At 35.3% G+C, this 15,537-nt stretch overlaps 1 protein-coding gene across 3 annotated transcripts in view; it reads left to right on the top strand.

The window, feature by feature from the left end:
* Nucleotides 1-15,537, top strand: part of LOC129398018 (putative uncharacterized protein CCDC28A-AS1) — a 228,352-nt gene that overhangs the window by 17,463 nt on the left and 195,352 nt on the right. For all 3 annotated transcript variants that reach the window (XR_010112445.1, XR_010112446.1, XM_063605389.1), the window contains exon 2: nucleotides 955-1,067. Coding sequence is in view for 1 of the 3 variants with exons in the window: in XM_063605389.1 (XP_063461459.1) it covers nucleotides 955-1,067 (113 nt within the window). In the remaining 2 variants the exon portion in view is untranslated. The remainder of the gene's footprint in view (nucleotides 1-954; nucleotides 1,068-15,537) is intronic.

Raw genomic sequence — 15,537 nt, 5'->3', positions numbered from 1 at the left:
AGATGGGGTTTCACCATGTTGGTCAGGCTGGTCTCAAACTTGTGACCTCGTGATTGGCCAGCCTCAGCCTCCCAAAGTGCCGGGATTACAGGCGTGAGCCACTGCGCCCAGCAGTATTTCTAAGTTTTAATCGCTCATTGTTTTATCCTTCCATGATTGGTTTCTGGTTTATTGCATTGTGGGCAACTATTATAGTTCACATAATATTTTAAGAAAATGCAAAAAAAAAAAAAAAATTAGCCGGGCATGGTGGTGGGCGCATGTAGTCCCAGCTACTCAGGAGGCTGAGGTAGGAGAATGGCCGTGAACCTGCGAGGTGGAGCTTGCAGTGAGCCGAGATTGGATCGCGCCACTGCACTCCAGTCTGGGCGACAGAGCGAGACTCCATCTAAAAAAAAAAAAAAAAAAAAAAAAAAAGAAGTTACTGATACTGACCCTGTGGCCTAATATAGCATCCATTCATTTCAGAATGGGGATACTTGAAAAGTTTTAGTTTTGTAAGATACAAATTTTCAAGTTTAACATATTATCTTCATTCTTTATATCTTTATTTATTGTGTGTTTGTTATGTCAAAGTTGTTTGAATACAGTTAAATTCATCACAAAACTGTGCTTCCATTAATAGCTTATGTGTTTACTGAGTTTTTATTGTGCATAATTTGATCCATTAGTATCTTTGTATGAAATTTCTTAAATATTATATGAAGAATCGCACCCTTTTATTGTATACAGTTGTCCTTAAAAATGCATTGAATCATTGATTATATTTTCCCTTGAATTTGAATTGGTAATTACGTAACAATGTAATTTTCTTTACGTTGGTATGCATTTGAGAATGCTTTATGATTTTACTTTTAACAATTGTCATTTTATTGTAGTTATGTTTTTTATCAGCCAGAAAGATTAGAAATAAAATGTTGTTCATTAAAACTTTTTTTTTTTTTTTTGAGACAGAGTTTCACTGTGTCAGCCAGGCTTGAGTGGCATGATCTCGGCTCACTGCAACCTCCGTCTCCCGGGCTCAAGCAATTCTCCTGCCTCAGCCTCCGGAGCAGCTGGGATTACAGGTATGTGCCACCACGGCTGGTTAATTTTTGTATTTTTAGTAGAGACAGGGTTTCGCCATGTTGGCTAGGCTGGTCTTGAACTCCTGACCTCAGGTAATTCGCCCTCCTCGGCCTCCCAAAGTGCTGGGATTACAGGTGTGAACCACTATGCCCGGCCAAAACTTTTTCTTACCTTTAAAGTTTTTTCTCTTACTTAAAAGTCTTATCTATGCTGTTCCAGTAATTACATTATTTTTTATTTATTTCACTATGCCAAAGAAAATATAAAAAATTTATAATATAGTCTATATACTTAAAATCTCATATTACCACTCTTAAATTATTATTTTTTTTTTACATTGCATATCTTGCAGTGGACATATATTGTTTTATCTTTTAAGCACTGCTTCCTTATTAAAGAGTAGTCTCTTATCTTGGCCAATTACTCCTTTCTACCCTGCAGATTTATCTTTCCAACAGGAATGTTGTTTGTAGTGTATTGTCTAGGTGGCCATGGTTAAATTGCACTGTGGCTGGTCCCTAAGCAAAGACAGGCTAACCTGAATTCTTCTTCACAAATTTTAGAAGTGTGTCAAAAGATCATGTTAAACTATATTTAACATGTAATATATAAAATATAGTATGGAGCAAAAATGTGAATTATGAAGTATGGGAAGTGCAAGGGCTTATGATTCTGATTCTAGACCTTTGGGAAGATGCCAGTCTAAGAGAAGAAATGGAATAATAATCAAAGAGAAACAGAGATAGGGATAGAGATGTGGTCTTGTTGTTGTTTGAACCCCAAACTTCTAATGTTCTTGAGCTCCAGTTGTTTGTCTTTCCTGTTGTTGTGTTAACCATCCAGTCAATTCCCCAGACTTAACATGAAAAGATGGCTTCTGATGGGACCAATGGCTTCTGATCCAGGCCAGTGGAGTCTGGATAGCTCTCTAAATAATTCAAAAGCCTTAGGATAACCTCTTGATTAAAGCCTTATGTAACTAAACCCAATAGCAAACACAGGCAAATTCAGGAGAAAAGGTATATATATGCCTTTACGCATATACATACATATATGTGTGTGTTTGTATTATCTCTCTCTATATATACACACACGTATATGATATATATAACATGTATATATAACATATATAAACATACACACATGCACACATACTTTCTGTTAAACAAGCACACTTTTGTTTCTAGCATCTTAGAGCACTTTGGCCAAATTCTTAGCATATATTAAAGGTAATTTAAGATAAGACATTTACAACAAAATACTATCATATGCATTCTTTTTATTATGGATACATTTTGTTTGTTCATAAATTTGTGTTAGCTCACACTTCCTATCTCTCATTTTATATATATTATATATATATACACACATATACACACATATTATGTATACACACACACACACACACACATATATATGTATGTATATATGCACAGGGTACACAGTTTAATTGTTCCTCCATTCATTGCATTGTGTAAAAAATCATTCAGATAATTCTTCCTCTGTATGATTAAAAAAAATAAAAAGCTGATGGGTTGAAGAAGTTTAATTTGGATTGATTTGAACTTATGCTAAGGAACTTTATTAGGTGAACAAAAATTTGTTCATCCCTTGATAATTCTGAAAACATTTCTGAAAATGAGTAACACCACTTCTGATCTTAATGGAATCTTAATAAAAGTGGCAGAGTACTTTTATTTGAAATATGACCTTGTCTAAAGTTGATCCATTGTAGTTCATCACCATTTTACATAAATGATGCTGTTTCACTAATTAGTGAAAAGTTTAACTTGTTTCATTTTAATTCAGAAAAATGTGCCATATTTTCAGGATTCAAATGCTGATTGGCCCAGATCTCAATGCTATTACTTACTGCTTGTCTAATAACTGCAGCTCATTAAAAAAAAAAAGAAAGCAGTATCCACTTCACCATAGCATAGTAAATGAGGATTTTTATCTCTAAGCAGGTCGTAATTGAGTAATTTGGGCAGCTTTGATAATTAATTTCCAGAATTATGTAGTTTTTCCACAGCTGTGAGTCCAATATCTTAGTAAAGTATTACAGAAAATTTATATATATATAGTTAATTTTTCTGTGATTATGAAAAGCAAAGACACAAATTATAGAAGGGTCAATTTATAAGACAACTGTAATTTTTAGAACCTAGTTGAGCTTTTACTATTTTGGCTTTCTCATAATTATGTTAAGCCAGGTATCCTTAAATTGGATTCAATCATTTAGAAAGTCCTTGAATTTGGAAAAGAATAAATGCATCTTTATTTTCACTAATTTCTAATTGAAATTTAGATTTTTTAAACAATTTAGGTAAAATATTTAAGTAATATTACTAATAGTACAATAGCAAAGACATGGAATGAACCTGAGTGTTCATCATTGGATGAATGGATAAAGAAAATGTGGTACATATACACCATGGAATTCTATGCAGCCATAAAAAGCAATACAATCATGTCCTTTGCAGTGACATGGATACAGCTGGAGGCCATTATCTTAACTGAATATATGCCAGAACAGAAAACCAAATATCGCATATTCTCACTTATAAGTGGGAGCTAAACATTGAGTATTCATGGATGCAAGGATGAAATCAATAGACCCAGTGGACTACTAGCAGGAAAGGGAGGAAAGGAGAGTTGAAAAATTGCCCCTTGGGTACTATGCTCCTGACCTGGATGACAGGATTTATACCCTAAACCTCAGCATCATGCAATATACCTATGTAACAAACCTGTGTATGTATATTCTGTATCTAAAATAAGGTTGAAATTATAAAATAATAATAATAGTAATATTATCAGAGTCTAATTTGTCATCAATAGAAATTATATTTCTCCATAACATAGAACAGAAAGTACTATTTACATTTATAGTCACTTCAGAGTTATAGTAGTTATTAGACCATCTCCAATGTCTTGCAATTTTGTGCTTTAATAAAGAAGCATATATATTACCATACCGCAAATGCAAATACATTTTGAATGTTTTGATACCTGCACTTCAAAATTACTGTTTGTATTTACATATATTTTTTTTGAAACAGAGTCTTGCTCTGTCGCCCAGGCTGCCATGCAATGGTGCGATCTCAGCTCACTGCAACCTCCATCTCCCAGGTTCAAGCGAGTCTCCTGCCTCAGCCTCCCCCGTAGCTGGGATTACAGGTGCCCACCACTACGCCTGGCTAATTTTGTATTATTTTTAGTAGAGATTGGGTTTCACCCTGTTGGCCAGGCTGGTCTCGAACTCCTGGCCTCAAGTGATCCGCCTGCCTCAGCCTCCCAAAGTGCTGGGATTACAGGAGTGAGGCACTACGTCCGGCCTGTATTTATAATTTATATGTTATTTTATGCATTTAAAAACATTATGGTCTGGTATGGTGGCACACATCTGTAATCCTAGCAGTTTGGGAGGCAAAGGTGGGCAGATGGCTTGAGCCCACAAGTTTGAGACCCGCATGTGCAACATGGTGAATCCTCATGTCTACAAAATAAAAAAATTAGCCAGATGTGGTAGTGTACATCTGTAGTCTCAGTTACTTGGGAGGCTTAGGTGGGAGAATCAACTGAGCCCAGGGAGGTCCAGGCTGCAGTAAGCCGAGATCACATTACTGTACTCCAGCCTGGGCAAGAGTTGAGACTCCAACTCAAAAAAAAAAAAAAAAAATATATATATATATATAGAGAGAGAGAGAGAGAGAGCTATATATAATATGTATTATATTATATATAGTTTATATATATCTATTGTACTATATATAATGTATATCATATAATATATAATATATTAAGTAAATTAATTATATGTAATATATAGAGAGAACTCTGTATATATGTCATATATATGGTATATATATATATATATATATATATATATATATGCCATGGTCATAACAAAAGATTAAGAACTCTTGTTACAAACTCATGAAAAATGAAAAAAGTAAGAAAAAGGAAGAATAAAAGATATTTTTCAAGGACCATTTCATTTTTATTTTTTATGAACATATTGCTATTTTTACTTCAAAAATGTTTATATTTTTATTAGAAATAGAACACAAATACATTAGTTACATACCATGATTTACATAATACATTCTATAAGTAAGATTAGTTAAGAAAAGTTAAGATTAACAAACTACTCATGGACCTTGCATTTACCAATAGAAGTTAAAATTCATCAATAAAAGCAAAAACACTCAAAACAATATTTAGTGTTTTACACTTATAGATACATTTTATTTGGCAGTGACTGCATGATAAAACATTTATACATAATTTTAAAAGTCTGTTTAAAAAATGCACTGTAGATGTGCACAACTTTATGAAAATTCAACATTAAAAATTACAGTGTTCATAATAGGTACTTCAGGCCTGATTACAAAAGCATATTCTGAAAAGTTTTTAAAATGTGTTCTTTTTGTATAATTTCTTATTTAAATCTCATTAAATAAGGGAATGTTTATTAAAACTTCAAACTAATGTATTTAATGTTTCTACCAATTGAAGATGATATTTGCAGCAGAATTAAATGACAGATGTTTGAGTTGATGGGTATCTCAATTATGCTGATTTGGTCATTACACATTGTATGCATATATCAAAACATCACATGTATCCCATAAATATATACAATTATTATGTATCAATAAAAATAAAACATACATTTATGGTATTTCTACATCTATCTAATTGCAAAATTACATTCCATTTTCACAAGACCAGATATTTTGCATAAATTAGAGCATAACTCAAAACTCTTTTTAAAACTTTCAATTACTGTGAATACATAATACTTAGACATATTTATAGGGCACCTGTAATATTTTGACCCAAGTATATAATATGTAAAGATAAAAATCAGGATAATTGGAATATTCATCACCTTAAGTATTTATCATTTCTTTTTATTAGCAAAATTCTAATTCCACTCTTAGTTATTTCAAAATATACAGTAAGTTATTGTTAGCTATCATCACCTCATGTGCTACTAAACACTAGATCTTATTCCTTCCATCTAACTGTATTTTTGTACCCATTAATCATCCCCCTTTCCTCCCCTCCCCACTACTCTTCCCAGCCTCTGGTAACCATCATTCTACTTTCTATTTCTGTGAATTAAATTACATTTTAGCTCCCACATGGGAGTGAGAACGTGATATTTGTCTATCTGTTCATGGTTTATTTCACTTAACATAATATCCTCCAGGTTCATTCATGTTGCCATGAATGACAGGATTTCATTCTGTTTTATGGTTGGATAATATTCCATTGTGTATATGTACTACATTTTCTTTATCCATTCATCTAATGATGGACACTTATGTTGATTCCGTTATCCTGGCTACTGTTAATAGTGCTGCAGTATATTTGAGAGTGCAGACATCTCTTTGATAATACTGATTTTCTTTCTTTTGGATACATACCCAGTGGTCGATCCATGGTAGTTCTATTTTTAGTTTTTTTCTGAGAAAACTACATGCTGTTCTCCATAGTGGCTTTATTAATTTACATTCCCACCAACAGTGCATGAAGGTTCCTTTTTTTCCACATCTTCACCAGCATCCATTATTGCCTTTTTTTTTCCTGTAGGGTTTTACTTTAGTTTTAATTGACATTTTGCACAAAAGCACAGAACAGTAACTATTTCAATGGTTTAATGTTACAAGATTACAAAATTTTTAAATAGTTACAGTATTCTACATCAATTATTTCACATTAAATACCTGATAAAAAAAATCAGTGCTTGAATGAAGCACAAGATAAACACGTCAATTTAATAACAAATAAAATTGAATCTAGCATGTTAAAATAAATATCAATAACCACTTTAAGTATGAAAGTATCATTTCAATAGGGGGACACAGATCACCAAGGGTACAAACTAATAGCAGCATTTCCAAAGCTGAGATGAAATTTGTGTAAACACACATTGGCTCATACAGTGAACATGTCCTTCTGTTCCTTGGGCCCTCCCGACATAGGGCTGAAAGGAGATCCTGCTGGCCCTCTCTTAGATTCCAAATATGAGAAAATCTGCCTCAGGTTGCAGACCACAGGCTGGAAACACTTAAGTGCAGCACAAGGAGATTAATGTGTCTGAGCAGGTTGGAGCCCTTTTTGTGATGGGCCGACTAGTAACATTTCCAATGCATACCTAGGGTCTTCCAAGCCAAGGGTGCACATAGTAACAGGTCGTCTACCTGATGTGACCCTGACTTCAAGGAGAGACCTGAGTGCAGGACCAGATACAGATGAGGATTGATTGATGGCCCAAGCTCCCCACAGCTGACACCACTTTTCAACCAGAGAATTCTAGGCCAACCCAGATGGAATACACACACACACACACACACACACACACACACACACACACACACAACCATTTGTGATTCTTAGCCCGCTATGACCAAATAGCTCTTAAATACAGAATGTCTACACTGTAAGTCTCCCTTTTATTAGTATTTTCAAGCATTAATAATTAGTTCTTTCCAGTGTGATTCTTACAGATACTCACAAGCTAACCATGTTTTCTTTCTTGTAAGCACTCCATCTTTAACAATGAACTTTGGAAACTTCAGGTCTTACTTTTAACAAGTACAGTTGGAAAAGAAATACCAAGAAGCAGACTCAGTGGTAAATTATTAAGGTGGTGCAAAAGTAATTGTGTTTCTATCATTGTTTTTAATGGCAAAAATTGCAATTACTTTTGCATCAACCTAATATTTGCATTACAGTGTTAGGAAAAAATAATTGCTAGTGGATTTTTTTTTCTAAATAATTTAGGGTTTAGCATTTACCAACTGTTCAGACCAAAAGTCATTTCCAAGTAGGAAAGCTCTTTATCCAGCTTCTGCACTGGCACTTGTGCAACATAACTTAACCTATTCCCAAATGATTGTGGAAGAACTTATTTGCTTGGCTGTTACTGATGCTAAATGGGCTTATAGACCTAAAATGCCATAAGGATGGCTGTTATAAGGAGGATGCTAAAATTGCTTCCTATCAACACCAGGTTCTGCCTGCGCAGCACTTCGTATGGCCAACTCTGCTCTGGAGAACCCACAGGGCTCAGGGCCTCTGCCTGCTCCAAGAGGCTGCATAGGTCAAAGCATAGCCACCATAACACAAGATGCAACATCTTCCCTGGCCCCTTGACTATCTTTTCGATAAAAGCCGTTATAACTAGGATGGGATGATGTCTCATTTGTAGTTTTGATTTGCATTTCTCCAATGACCGGTGATGTTGAGCACCTTTTCATATGCCTGTTTGTCATTTGTATGTCTTCTTTTGAGAAATGTCTATTCATATCTTTTGCCCATTTTAAAAATCAGATTGTTTTTCCCTATTGAGTTGTTTGACGTCTGTATATATTTTGACTTTTAATCCATTGTCAATTGGGTAGTTGGTAAATATTTTATCTCATTCCATGGGTTGTCTCTTCACTTGGCTGATCTCTTTGCTCACAGAAGTTTTTTAGGTTGATGTGATCCCATACTTCTAATTTTGCTTCTGTTGCCTGTGCTTTTGAAGTCTTATTCAAGAAATTGTTGCCTAGACCGTTTTTCCAGAGTGCTTCTCTAATGTTTTCATTTAGTAGTTTCATCAAGAGATTCAAGGACAAAATCCATGTGATCATTTTAATAGATGTTGGAAAATCTATTTTGATAAAATTCAACATCCCTTTGTGATAAAAACTCTCAAAAAACAGAGTAGAAAAGGAACATACCCCAACATGATAAAATCCATACACAACAAGCCCACAGCTAGTATCATACTTAATTGGGTAAAATGGTCAGGCAGCCTTTCCTCTAAAACAGACACTCACTTTTACTACTTTTGTTCAACATAGTATTGGAAATCTTAGCTAGAACAATTAAACAAAATAAATAAATAAAACACATTCAAACTGGAAAGGAACAAGTCAAATTATTTTTGTCTGTCCATGACATAATCTTATATTTAGAAAAACCTAAGGAATCTGCAAAAAAAAAAGTTAGAAGTGATAAGTTCAGTAAAGTTGCAGGATAAAAAAAAACATACAAAATTAGTAATATTTCTATATGCCAACAGTGAACAATCTGAAAAAGAAATCAAGAAAGCAATCCCATTTACAATAGTTACAAATAAAATAAAATACCAAAGAATAAACTGAACCAAAAAAGTAAAATAAAATCTCTACAATGAAAACAATAAAATATTGATGAAAGAAATTGAAAAGGACACAAAATTGGAAAGACATCCCATGATCATGGATTGGAAGAATGAATATTGTTAAAATGTTTATATTTCCTAAAGCAATCTATGTATTCAATGCAATGCCTATCAAAATACCAATTACATTCTTCACAGAAATAGAAAATAATAATCTTAAAATTTACATGAAACCAAAAAAAGACCCAGAATAGCCAAAATGATCCTAAGCAAAACGAATAAAGCTGGGAGGGTGCAGCAGGATGGTGGAATGGAAGCCTACATCATTTATCACCCTGCAGGAACACCAGATTTTAACAACTATCTGCACATAGAAAAGCACCATTGCAATAACCAAAAATCAGGTAAAAAAAAATCACAGTATCTAGTTTTAACTGAAAATCTCTAAAAGGGGTATTTAGGACAGGGTAGACAGTTTTCAATTGCCACTACTTCCCCATCTCCTGGCAGCAGCCATGTTGCATGGAGAGTTTTTGCACGTGGGAGAGGGAAAGCATAGCAACTGGGAGACTTTACATTGGACTTAGTGCTTCCTTGTCATAGCAGAGAGGAAAGCTGCTCTGGGCTTAGCCAGTGCCCACACAGGGAGGGAGCATTAGGACCAGACCTAGCCAGAGGGAAAGTGCCCATCCCAGTGGTCAAAACTTGAGTTTCTCAGCAAGCCTTGCCACTGCACGCCAAAGTGCTCTTGGATCCTATGTAAACTTGAAAGGCAGTATAGAACACTAGGACTGTAATTCCTAGGCAACTTTTAGTACTGAGCTGGGCTCAGAGCCAGTGAACTAGGCTGGCATGTGACCTAGGGAGATAACGAGCTGACATGGTTAAGGGAGTGCTTGTGCCATTTCACCCCCTACTGCATGCAGTGCAGCTAACAGCAAAGAAAGTGACTTCTTCCTTCTGTTTAAGGAGAGGAGAGTGAACAGTAAAGAGGACTTTGTATGTATCTTTGATACTAGCTCAGACACAGTAGGATAAGGGCACTGGGCAGGGTCTTGAGGCCCCCATTCCAGGGTCTGGCTCATGGACAACATTTCTAGATATACCCTGGGCCAAAAGCCAAAAGGGAATCTGCTACCTTGAAGGACAGGAACTATGAATAGTTCTGGCAGGATTCATCGCCTGCTGATTAAAGAGCCCTTGGGCCCTGAATAACCAGCAGCAATACCCAGATAGGGTAAACATTGTTTTCTTTCAGCACTTTATGTTATGCCACTCTCTCCTGGTCTGTAAGGTTGCCGCTTAAAAGTCTGCTGCCAGACATATTGGAGCTCCATTGCAGGTTGTTTCTTTTTTCTTGCTATTTTTAGGATCCTTTCTTTATCCTTGATCTTCAGGAGTTTTATTATTAAACACCATCAGATAGCCTTCTTTTGGTTAAATCTGCTTGATGTTCTATAACCTTCTTGTACTTCGATATTGATATCGTTGTCTAGTTTTGGGAAGTTCTTTGTTATTATCCCTTTAAATAAACTTTAAGGGATACACCATAGACCTTGGACTATACACCATAGGTCTTGGACACCATAGACCTAGTACACCATAGACCTTGGACTCTGAGACATGCTTATTTCAGGTATGACCCATCACATTCCCAACTGTGGTGATTGTGAAAGACTCCTATTTGACAATTGCAGAGGTAAAGGGGACTTTGTCTTGAACCTTAGGTACCAGCTAAGCCACAGTGGGGTAGAGCAACAGGCAGCCTCTTGGTGTCTCTGAGTCCAGGCATAGGCTCTTAGAGAGTATTTCTGGACCTGCCCTGGACCAGAGGGGATTTCACTTACCTGAAGGGTGAATCACAGGCCTGGTGGCATTCACCACGAGCTGACTGAAGAACCTCGGCAGTGTCATGGCAGAAGCTCCCATGGGCTGCTGGTGGTGGTGGCCACAGGGAGAGGTTCCTCTGCCTGTGGAAAGGGAAGGGAAGGGCAAGAAGGACCTTGTATTGTGGTTTGAATGCCAGTTTAGCCACAGTAACGTAGAATATCAGGTAAATTTCTAAGATTTTTGATTCTAATCCTTGGCTGCCAGTCATCATCTCTGGACTTGCCTGGGGCCAGAGGAAGCTTGCTGCCCTGAAGGGGAGAACACAAACATAGCTGGCTTCATTACCTGCTAATTATAGAGCTCTAGGGCCTTGAGTGAACATAAGTAGTAGTTAGGTAGTGGTTACAGCGAGCCTTGTGTGACACCTTGGACTCTGGCTTCAGTTCTGAATCAGCTTAATCCTATTGGTGGTGGCCACAGGGGCGCTTGCATCATGACACCACTAGTTGGAGGCAGCTCAGCACAGAAAGAGAGACTGTTTGTTTGGGAGAAAGTAATGGAAAAGAAAAATAATTTCTTCCTAATAATCAAGAGAATTCTTCTGGGTCTTATCCAACACCAAGAAGGCTGTTCCTCCATGAGTCTGCAAAAGCCACACTGTTACTGAGCTTGGGGCCCAAGTCCCTTTGAATGCCTGGGAAGCCTTCTCAAGAAGAAAAGACACAAAACAGCCCAGACTGTGAAGACTACAATAAATACCAAACTCTTTAATGCCTGGACATATGAGCATCCACAAGCATTAAGAGCATCCAGGAAAACATGACCTCACCAGATGAGCTAAATAAGGCACAAGGGACCAATGTCAAGGAAACAGAGATATGTGACCTTTCAGAGAGAGAAGTAAAAATAGATGTCTTGAGGAAACTTGAAGAAATTAAAGATAACACAGATAAGAACTTCAGGATTTTATCAGATAAATTTAACAAAGAGATTGGAATAATTTTACAAAATCAAGCAGAAATTCTGGCATTTCAAATGCAATTGGCATACTCAAGAATGCATGACAGTTCTTTAATAGCAGCATTAATCAAGCAGAAGAAAGAGTTAGTGAGCTTGAAGACGGGGCATCTGAAAATACACAGATAAAGGAGATAAAAGAAAAAAATGATAAAATACACCTCTGAGATCTAGAAAATAGCCTCAAAAAGGCAAATCTAAGAGTTACTGGCCTTTAAGAGGAGGTAGAGAAAGAGATTGGTGTAGAAAGTTTATTTAAAGGGATAATAACAAAGAACCTTCCAAAACTAGACAACGATATCAATATCCAAGTACAAGAAGGTTATAGAACATCAAGCAGATTTAACCAAAAGAAGGCTATCTGATGGTGTTTAATAATAAAACTCCTGAAGATCAAGGATAAAGAAAGGATCCTAAAAATAGCAAGAAAAAAGAAACAACCTGCAATGGAGCTCCAATATGTCTGGCAGCAGACTTTTAAGTGGCAACCCTGCAGACCAGGAGAGAGTGGCATGACATAAAGTGCTGAAAGAAAACAACGTTTACCCTAGAATAGCATATCTCATGAAAATATCCTTCAACCATTAAGGAGAAATAAAGACTTTTCCAGAAGACAAAAGTTGAGGGCTTTCATTAACAGGAGACTTGTACTAAAAGAAATGCTAATGGGAGTTCTTCAGCATGAAAGAAAAGGTTGCTAATGGGTAAGAAGAAATCATCAGAAGCTACAAAACTCACTGGTAGTAGTAAGCACACAGAAAACCATAGAATATTATAACATTGTAATTGTTATATGTAAACTACTCTTAGGCAGAAAGACTAAATGATAAATCCATAAAAAATAATAACTACAACAACTTTTTTAGACACAATACAATAAAGCTAAAGAAAATCAATAAAAATTAAAAAGGGACAAAGTTAAAGTGTGGAGTTCTTATTACTATTATTTTCATGTATTTGTTTATGCAATCAGTGTTAAATTATCAGTTTAAAATAATGGGTCATAAGATATTATTTGCAAGCCTAATGATAGCCACAAATCAAAAAATATACCATGGATATAAAAAAATAGAAATGAAGAAATTAAATCATGCCACGAGAGAAAAATTACCTTTTCTTAAAGGAAGACATGGAGGAAGGAAAGAAAAAAAGGCCGCAAAACAACCAGAAAACAAGTAACAGAATGGCAGGAGTAACTCCTTACTTATCAGTAATAACACTGAGTTTAATTGGACTGAACTCTCCAATCAAAAGACATGGAGTGGATAAAAAAACAAGACCCAATGATTTGTTGCCTACAAAAACACATTGCACCTAAAAAGATACACATAGAATAAAATTAAAGGGATGTAAAAAGATAGTTCATGCCCTGGGAGGTGGAGCTTGCAGTGAGCCCAGATCGCACCACTGCACTCCAGCCTGGGCAACAGAGTGAAACTCAGTCTCAAAAAAAAAAAGATAGTTCATGTCAATGGAAACAAAAGAAAAGCAAGAGTAGCTATATTAATATCAGACAAAATAAATTTCAAGACAAATTTGTAAGAAGAGACAAAGAAATTCACCATATAGTGATAAAGGGGTCAATTGAGCAAGAGGATACAAAAATTATTAATATATGTGCACCCAACACTGGAGCACTCAGATAAATATAATATTATTAGAGTTAAAAAGAGAGAAATCTTATGAGCCCCAAGAATTTGAGACAGGTCACAATTAATTTAGAAAATTTATTTTTCCAAGGTTGAGGGCACACATGCCCATGACACAGTGTCAGGAGGTCCTGATGACATGTACCCAACATGTTCAGAACAGAACTTAGTTTTATACATTTTAGGGGGAAATGAGACATCAGTAAACATGTAAGATGATCATTGGTTCAGTCTGGAAAGGCAAGACAACTGGAAGCAGGAGGGGGCTTACAGGTTGTAGGTAGAACAGAGACAAATGTTTGCATTCTTTTGAGTTTCTGATTAGCCTCTCCAAAGGCAGCCAGATATGCATTTATCTCAGTGAGCAAAAGGGAGACTTTGAATAGAATGAGAGGCAGATCTGCCCTAAGCAGTTCCCAGCTTGACTTTTTCCTTTAGCTTAGTGATTTTGGGGCCCCAAGATATTTTCCTTTCACAAAATCAATACAATAATAGTTGGAGCCTTCAACACCCCACTTTCAGAATTGGACAGATTTTCCAGACAGAAAATCAACAAAGAAACATCAGACTTAATCTTCACTATAAAAGAAATGGACTTTATAGCTATATACAGACTTACAGTTTCTTTTCATCAGCACATAATCACTCTCAAGGATAGACCATATGTTCAGTCAAAAAACAAATCTTAAAACTTTCAAAAAATTGAAATAATATCAAGCATCTTCTTTGACCACAATGGAATAAAACTAGAAATCAACAATAAGAGGAATTTGGGAAACTATACAAACATGAAAATTAAACAATATGTTTGTGAATGACAAGTGTGTCAATAAAAAAATTAAGAAGAAAATTTAAAAATTTATTGAAACAAATTATAATGCAAACATATCATTTCAAAACCTATGAGATACAGGGGAAAAGTCCTAAGAGGCAAATTTATAACTATTAGTTACAAATAAATAATATAAATATTATAATATAAATAAAAAAAGAATAAAAACTTCCAATAAATAATCTAATGATGCATCTTAAGAAACTAAAAATGAAAGAGCAATCCAAACCCAAAATTAGTAAAAGAAAAGAGATAATAAAGACCAGAGCAGAAATACATGGAAATGAAGTGAAGAAAACACTATACAAGATCAACAAAACAAAAAGTTATTTTCTGAAAAAACAATCAAAACTGACAAATCTTTATCTAGACTAATAAAAAGTGAAAAGACTCAAGTAAATAAAATCAGATATTAAAAATGAGACATTACAACTGATTCTGAGAAATTCAAAGGATCATTATGGGCTACTATGAGTAACTATATACCAATAAATTGAAAAGCCTAGAAGAAATAAATTCATGGAAACATACAACCTACCAAGATTAAACAATGAGGAAATCCGAAACCTGAACAGACCAATAACAAATAATGAGATTTATTCTGTGATAAAATTTCTCCCAGGAAATAAAAAGGTCAGGACCCAATGGCTTCACTACTGAATTCTACCAAACATTTGAAGAACTAGTGCCAATCCTACTCAGACTCTTCCTAAAAATAGAGAAGGAGGGAATACTTGGAAACTCATTCTACAAGGCCAGCATTACCATGATACCAAAACCAGATAAAGACACATTAAAAAAAAGAAAACTATAGGCCAATATCTCTGATGCATACTAATGCAAAAGTACTAAAAAAAACTAGCAAAACAAATTCAACAATGCATTAAAAAGATTGTTTATCAGATCCAAGGGTGATTTATCCCAGGGATGCCAGGATGGTTCAATATATGCAAATCTATCAGTGTGATATATCA

Source organism: Pan paniscus, chromosome 5, assembly GCF_029289425.2.
Source record: "Pan paniscus chromosome 5, NHGRI_mPanPan1-v2.0_pri, whole genome shotgun sequence".
NCBI classification, from domain to species: domain Eukaryota; kingdom Metazoa; phylum Chordata; class Mammalia; order Primates; family Hominidae; genus Pan; species Pan paniscus.
This window is presented reverse-complemented; position numbering and strand designations above follow the sequence as displayed.